The following is an 8,145-nucleotide window of genomic DNA, read 5'->3' on the forward strand; positions in this document are numbered from 1 at the left end:
GCTGTAAGAGTAGTCTCTCATCCTGGGGGGAAGGCAACTGTCCTTGCTTGGGCTTGTGGGAAGCTCCACCTTCCCGTCTGCAGCCTTCTAGAGCATAGGCATGACTTCATTCTGTGTTCTCATTTCACAGTTGAGGAAATAGGAAACATAGATTTAAAGATGGCATGTTTGCTATAAGTCTGTTCTCTGAATTACTATCTTCCCTACCGTGTTTCTACCTTTTTCTTTTTTTTTGAAACATGGTCTAGCTAACTAGCTCAAGCTGGCCTCAAACTCAGTGATCCTCTTGCCTCAGTCTCCCAAGTGCTAGGATTACAACCATGTGCCAGCATGGTCCAAAACCCTGTTTCTATTCCACTAAGCAGTAAAGCTCACAAGGAATCAGAGTTTGATTTAACTTTTCTTTCTCTTTCTCTTTCTTTTTTTTTTTTTTTTTCTTTTTAGAAGTGCTGATTTTTGGAGGAGACATTCTAAAATTTGCTGGTAAGGAAGGTGACAGGGGTGAGAAGGGTAGGAAGGAAGTACTGAGAGGCTGAACTCTTACAAAGGAGGCATTTCAGGGGTTGTGGCCAGGGTGTGGTTTGAGGAATGTTTGCAGCAGAAGCCTATGCAATGTTCATGCAAAATGCATTGACCCCAGGGCAGGTCCAAAGCCCCCCAGAGTGTCTCTCTCTTAAAGGTGATGCACTGCTGGCCTTGTGGAAAGTGGAGCCAAAGCAACTAAAAAATATCATCACAGTGGTAATTAAATGCAGCCTACAGATCCATGGCTTCTTTGAGGACAAGGAGGCTGAAAAGGGTCTTGATATCCGAGTGAAGATAGGTAAGCATCTGGGCATGGTGGCACATGCTTTTAATACACCATGGCATGTATGCACACAATAAATAAATAATAAATAAATAAGTAAATAAATAAGAAAGGGTCACTTCATCCCCAGTCAAGTTCTGCTGGAGGTGAACAGAAGTGGAGGATCCCTGGATTGAGACAGTGATGACAGCTTTCCTCCTCTCGCACTTGGAAGGCCAGCCTGGTCTACATAGTGAGTTCCAGGACAGCTAGAGCTACAGGGAGACTCTGTCTCAAAAAGACCAAAAAAATAAATAAAAGAATTTAAAAAATTCAACCAATAACAATACTGAATGTGTTTTTCCAAGTTCACCCAGAAAGGCTAATGTAATATCCTTCTTAGACTTCTTCTTAGAATGATGATGGGCCAGGCTGGGCATGGTGGTACAGCCTGTAATCCTAGCACTTGGGAGGTAGAAGCAGAAGGATCAGGAATTCAAGGTCAGCCTCTGCTACATATTGAATTGGAGTTGGAGGCCAGCCTTGGCTGCATGAGACCTTGTCTCAAAAACAAACAAAAAATGATGGCAGCCCAAACCTCATGTATGTTTGGCTACTACTTGAAATTAGACCCTAAGATTTTTTTTTTAGTTGAAGCTTCAATCTATGATAAAACGAAAATCCTCCTCAAACAAATTATAAAAGTTGTCTTCTTTTGCCCTTCAGAAAAAATTGAAGAAAAGGGAAATGGTAGGAAAAAACTTTTAAGGAGAAAATGCCATGGAAAGGCAAAAAGCAGGAGCTAACTTCTCTAGGTTTGAAAGAGGGAACGTGGTGGAAGGCCAGGGCCTGGAAGGGGCATCCTCTGATTTCTACATAAAATTTTAGAAATGGGATTTTGCTCAAAGGTTGTATAGTCACGTCAAGATTCTGATTTTTGTAAGAACCAGTGCTTCTGGGAAATAACCCAGAACTTCTTGTGCAAACCCATTGTCTTCTTGCCAGGACTGGCTGCTGGCCATATCACCCTGTTGGTCTTTGGGGACGAAACTCACAACTATTTTCTGGTGACTGGTCAGACGGTTGACGATGTACGTGTTGCACAGAACATGGCCCAGATGAATGATGTTATTCTGTCACCAGAGTGCTGGCACTTCTGTGATCGCAACATGATTGAAATTGAAAGGATTCCAAATGAGAGAGCAGTTAAGGTGAGTGTGCTGCTGCCTTCGGAAAGTCCTGCCTGTATGTGCCAATAGGTCTGGGTTAGACTAAGGCCACTTTGGTCCAGGACAAGTCTTCTGAGAGGTGCCAAGACTGAGGAGTGCAAGGAGTCTCTGAGTGTAACTGAAGGTGCGGAGTGTGGGTGTGGGTGGCAGTGGCCTTATTAAGGAACAGGAGTAACCTAGGGGCAGAATATTGGGAAGGTCTGCCACTGATCCTCCTTTTTTATTTTTATTTATTTATTTATTATTTATTTATTTATTTATTTATTTATTTATTTTACTTTTTGAGAGTCTCATATAGCCCAGGCTGGCTTGGAACTCATTGTAAAGCTAAAGATGACCTTGAACTACTGATCCTCTTGCCTCCACTTCCCAAGTGCTAGAATTACAAGTATGCACCCGCCTCCCACCACGAATAAAAGCTCTTATTTTAATTACCCAACGACCTCCTAATCCAGATGGAGTGTTAGTTCTTCAAATATCCCTCTCTTTGTTTTTTGCCTGATGCTTTCTCATTGTTGGACTAAATTTCTGCATTTTGGGAAGCAGGAAGACAGAGGATTGAAGATATGACATTCTCAGAGTGTCTCATTGTGGAGTTCATGGCCTTATTACTGGTGATGTCCCTGATACCTTTTTTAGGCCTTAACATTCTTTGTTTTTAACACCTTAAGAAAGAAATAGGGTAAGACTTTCTCTCCTGAGAACCCTATACCCATGTCTTGGGTTTGTTTTGTCCTTTTTTTCTAAGTGTGTGTCTCTCTCTCTTCTTTCTTTCTCCCTCAATGCCCCTGCTACGATCAATTTTTTTTTATCTTTTTGAGAGAGTCTCCCTGGAGACTCACTGGCCTGGAACTCACTATGTAGACTAGGCTGGCCTCAATCTCACAGAGATCCACCTGCCTTCTGCCTCCCAAGCGCTGGGATGAAAGGCTTGTGCCACCACACCCAACTGTGCTTCAATCAATGTTAAAACTGTTTCTCAATAATCTGTTATTCTGTATCACACTGAAAAAAGAGAGGGGGAAAGAAGGAAGGAAGGAGGGAGGGAGGGAGGGAGGAAGGAAGGAAGAAAGGACAGACATATGGTTTAGTTAGGTTTTATTTGACTTAAAATACTTGGAAAGGACTAAAGAAGAAAAAAGAAGATTCTCGGAGCAGAAAAATATAAAGGTTAGTCCCTTGGAATGGCCCTTTGTATTATTAATAAATAATTGGAAATTTTTCTTTTGTTCTTAAGATGAGGATTGAACCTAGGCCCTGGCACACATATACTAATAAGCATGTGCTCAGCCTGAGCTACACTTCCAAGTCTCTAATTTTTCAACTTAAGTTTTTGTGACAGTACTAGAGCTTGAATACAGGACCACAAACATGCTAGGCATATATCCTATCAATAAACTATATCTTTAACCACCCCCCTTCTTCCCTTTCTTTTATCTTTTTTTTTTTTTTGAGTCAGAGTCTCACTAAGTTGCCCAGGTTAGCCTGGAACTTCCTTTGTAGCAAAGGAAAACCTTGAATTTTTTATCTTCCTACCTAGCCTTCCAAGTAGCTGGGATTACAAGGCTACACTATTTAAATTGAGACCTTGCTCAATTTAAAATTATAATTTTATAAGCTGAAGGCCAGATATGGTGGCACATATTCCCAGCACTTGAGAAGCTAGAATTATAAGTTTGAGGCTATCCTTTACTACTTAACAAGACCCTGTCTCAAACAGCAACAATATAAACAAACAAGCAAACAGGATTGGGGATTGTAGCTCAGTGGCAGAGTGCAAAGCCCTGAGTTCAGTCTCTGCACTGAAAAATACTACTACTAATAATGATAATAATAATTGAGTGGGGCTCAGTGGCTCATACCTATCAATCCAAGCACTTGAGAAGTCAAGGCAAGAGGATTGTCAGGAGTTCATGCTATATCCCTCATTTTGAACTACAGAGTCAGACTCTGTCTTAAACAAAAACTGAACATTTTTAAGTATGCCAATCACTGTTTTCCATGTCCTGGACATTAAAGTCATACTGTTCTGCTGATAAACTACACTTCCAGGATGGACAACCCTCACCATAACTGAAAACTTCTCATTTTATTTTATTTAGGTTAGTTTCTTAAAACTACCCTCAACTTTTAACTTTGACGAGTTTTTCACAAGGTGTATGGCCTTCATGGATTATTATCCTTCTGATGACCACAAAAGTAAGTACCCTCTATGGACAGACCCTTTACCTTTGCTAGTGAACAGTAGGGTCTTGGACCAGTGCCTGTGGCTCTGTGACAGATGGATGCACTTCTCAGCACAGCTCCGGTCCTTGGCCAGCCCAGGAAGGGAACTGACTTCACATTCTCCAGAACAGCAGTTCTAAGTGCTTAGTCATCTACCTCCCCTGGACACTGATTTCCATCCATCATCTTCCAAACACCGATGAGACAAAATATAAAGCATCTTTGACTTCTACTAACCCTCAAGCTTCTCCTAACTTTCTATATACTTATTTGAATCATATATTTCTCTTGCATTTCCTCCTTTATTTATTCATCAATAAGCATGGGTTGCATATGACTTGGGTTATGTGTTCATCCCTTCTTCAGGCTTTTGTTTTTATTTTTACTTAATTTTTATTTATTTCCTTATTTTTGAGACTGAGTCTCATCATGTAGCCTAAGTTAGTCTTGAACTCTTGATCCTCCTGCCTCTGCCTCCCAGGAGTTGGAATAACAAGCCTAGCTTCATTTTTAAGTTTTTAGAGATAATTCTTTCTATGTTGCATAGGCTGTTCATAAACTCTTGGGCTCAGCTTCTTGTGCTAAGCTACTCTTGCATCCCTGGCATAGAGTTTCTACTCTCTTCCCCTCTGTCTGAGTGTCAGAGCCACCAAATCAGGTGATCTTTTCTCAGACTTCATCCTAGGTGGTTGACCCTAACTAAGAAGCTGACTTTGTGTTTTTGCTGCTGTTTGAGGGTTTTGGTTTTGTTCGTTTGTTTACAGTATTGGGGATCAAACCCTAGGCCTTGGGCATTGTTAGACAATGCACACTCTACCTCTGAGCTGTACCCCCAGTCTTTGGATTAATCTTCCTTTTCTTCTTCACCCCCCCCAACACAAAGGATCAAACCCAGGGCTTTGTGATGCTAAGTAAGTACTTTACTATTGCATTACATGCCCAGCTCAAATGTTCTTGTTTAAGATTATTTATTTTAAATACATTTTTGATTGATTGATTGATTGATTGATTTTATATTTTTGGTCTTTTTGAGACAGGGTCTCCCCGTACCCCCAGCTGTCCTGGAACTCACTATGTAGAACAGGCTGGCCTTGAACTCACATAGATCCACCTGTCTCTGCCTCCCGAGTACTGGGATTAAAGGCGTGTACTACCATGCCCCCCCCCCCGCGATTCATTTATTTTTATTTTATGTGTATGATGAATACTTTGCATGTATGTAAGTGCACCATGTGTATGCAGTGCCCTCAGAGATCAGAAGAGGGCATCAGATTCCCTGGAGGTAGAATTATGGACACTTGTTAGCTGCCATGCGAATGCTGGGAATCGAACCCCAGCCCTCTGCAAGAGCAGCCAGTGCTCTTAACCACTGAGTCATCTCTCTCTAGCCTCTGTTGTTTTGTATTTTGAGACAGAGTCTCATGTAACCCAGTCTGGCCCTCAACCCCTCTATGGTAGCCAAGGATAATCTTGAGCTTTTTTGAGACAGGGTCTCATTCTGTAGCCCTGGCTGACCTAGAACTAAATCAGGCTGGCCTCAAATTCACAGAGATCCACCTGCTTCTGTCTTCAGAGTGCAGGGATTAAAGGCATGCACCCCCACAATGGTATGTTTTTTTTTAAAAATTATTTATTTAATAACCACATACTTTGAAAAAGCATTTCACTATATCAGCATTGACATATTCAATAACAATTTTCTGAGCTAGGCTGTATCTCTTACAAAATTGGCTGTACATTTTTAGGTTTACAGTTGAATTATTACAGTTATACAATATTGTACTCAGTATAAACCTTATAAGACATAAAATTAAATGAGGTTTTAACCTTTAAAAAAGATCTCCATTTCATTATTAAAATACAGAGTTTCACGCAGAAAACTTCATTTTTAATGCAATTGACATTAAGATGTTTGCACATGCGTTTCTAATCTCTATATATCAGATTATTACTAGTCACAGTCAGTTACTTTCTGAGATCCTTGGCATCTGAGCATGGATATAAATTCATCAGGTAGATTTCAATGGTAATGTTTTTCACATCTACTAATTATTAAGGAGCAAATTTTTATGCTTTGAAGAATTATTTTTTAATCATTATACATTTTTAAATTTTTAATAACTACATGATTAGAAGCTTTTCACTACAGCTTTAACATATTCAGTAACACACTCCAGAGCAACAGTACATCTCTTTCACAAGTATGTGCAAGTTTCTAGGTTCGCCTTTGAATTAATATAGTTATGTATTATTGAATTCAGTATAAGCCCTGTAAAATATAAAATTGGGATGAGTTTTTAACCTTTAAAAAGGATCTCCATTTCATTTTAGAATATATTGTTCCTTGCAGAAAGACTCATTGTTTTTGCTACTAACACCGAGATGTTGGCATTTGCATCTCTAATCTGTATGTATCTGATTATTACTAGTCATAAACGGATGCGCTTGGATCCTTGGAGCCTGTGTATGTCTATAAAGTTATCAGGCAGATTTCAGTGGTATTATCACCTCTACTAATTAGCATGATGTAAATTTCCATGCTTCCTCCTCAAATATAATACATTTTTTAAAAAATTTGTTGATTTTTTTGTGTGTGTGTATCACACAAAACATCCCAAACCATCTCATTTGACTATACACCCACTCCCCAGAGAGCACCCTCCCATAGCCTCCCTCCCCCCACTAGAGCCCTTAAACTCTGATATCCCTGCTACTGTTTTCTGTGTTGTTGGTACCCCCAGCCATTCCCCACTACTTGCCCTTCTGGTGAAACTAGTCAGCCTATCTAGAGGTCTTTGTGTTAGGAGGGTCAGCTGTTCCTCATCTAGCAGTATTCAGTTGTCAATGTTCCTTTAGATAAGATTGGGGTCTGCTGTTTATTTTCCCAGTTCTATGTGGGTGGGATTACTATCTAAGAATCCCTTTGGCCACCCTGGCCAACAACTCAAAAGAAGGTATCGCCTGTCTCGCATTGTTGCTTGTTATGTAGCCTTTAGCTATGCATATAGACTCTTAAGAAATTATATTGGCCCCTTTAATCTTTGGTTATGCTTTCCTTTTGGGTGTTTAAGGCCATATAGTTGGCCCAGATAAGCCAATTTATTTTTACTCTTAAGGTCGTTTGAAGATCTGTTCTTCAGGGGTCCTTGGGAGGAGCCCCTGGCTCCTTTCTTTTACCAGTTCCATCTATGTGAAGTCAAAGGTCCTGCTCGACCATGGTTGGCTTCACTTGGAAGCATGGAGGAAATGATTCCTCTGTGTTGACCTTCCTCTTTGTAGACTGGACACTGGTTCAAGTCCATCTGGTGGGGTCTCCTTGGCCTCCTTGATCAAGAGGACAGGTGACCCACCACCAATATAGGACATTTTGAAAAATGCTCATAGTCCCCTGGAACTAGTCGACCTAGGAGGGCAAGGAACAAAAAGTGTCCTTTATGTCCCTCTGAGCAAATTATTATAGGCCTCAAGGCATGTCTGTTAAACACCCAAGAAGGTTAGTTCCACCAGTCTGGTACTTTTAATTACTGTTTGTCATGTAGATAAATCTTGGGCAAAGACCAGTTGGTCTCAGATAAATCTTACCTAGACATATATTTCTTGATCTGCTATGTATAATTTGTCAGTAGGTTGTAGGAGTAATATGGTTCACTCTGGTTTTCAAAACTAGCTAAGCATTGTTTATCTCTCGCATCGTCTCACCCCTCCATCATGGTTTTTCCACTTAAGGTGCCCCCATTTCCCCCTTAACAGTACCCTTCTCCCACAGTCCTACCTCTCTTGAGCTCCTTCTTTCCCTTTTTCCCCTAGGTTCCTTGTATATCCTTCCAGCCCCCCTCCCCTTAAAATAGCTCCATTTTTATCCCTATCTCCCTTATTAATGCCTGTTTCCTACTGTCTTCTCTT

The 8,145-nt window shown here is 40.6% G+C and overlaps 1 protein-coding gene across 1 annotated transcript in view; it reads left to right on the forward strand.

Annotated features, from left to right (window-relative positions):
- Positions 1-576: 576 nt before the first annotated feature.
- Positions 577-8,145, forward strand: part of Adcy10 (adenylate cyclase 10) — a 92,546-nt gene continuing 84,977 nt past the window's right edge. The window contains exons 1-3 of the mRNA XM_029561748.1: positions 577-823; positions 1,793-1,998; positions 4,119-4,215. Coding sequence (XP_029417608.1) covers positions 589-823; positions 1,793-1,998; positions 4,119-4,215 — 538 coding nt within the window. The 5' untranslated portion in view covers positions 577-588. The remainder of the gene's footprint in view (positions 824-1,792; positions 1,999-4,118; positions 4,216-8,145) is intronic.

This window comes from Nannospalax galili, unplaced genomic scaffold, assembly GCF_000622305.1.
Source record: "Nannospalax galili isolate Female #2095 unplaced genomic scaffold, S.galili_v1.0 scaffold574, whole genome shotgun sequence".
Classification (NCBI taxonomy): domain Eukaryota; kingdom Metazoa; phylum Chordata; class Mammalia; order Rodentia; family Spalacidae; genus Nannospalax; species Nannospalax galili.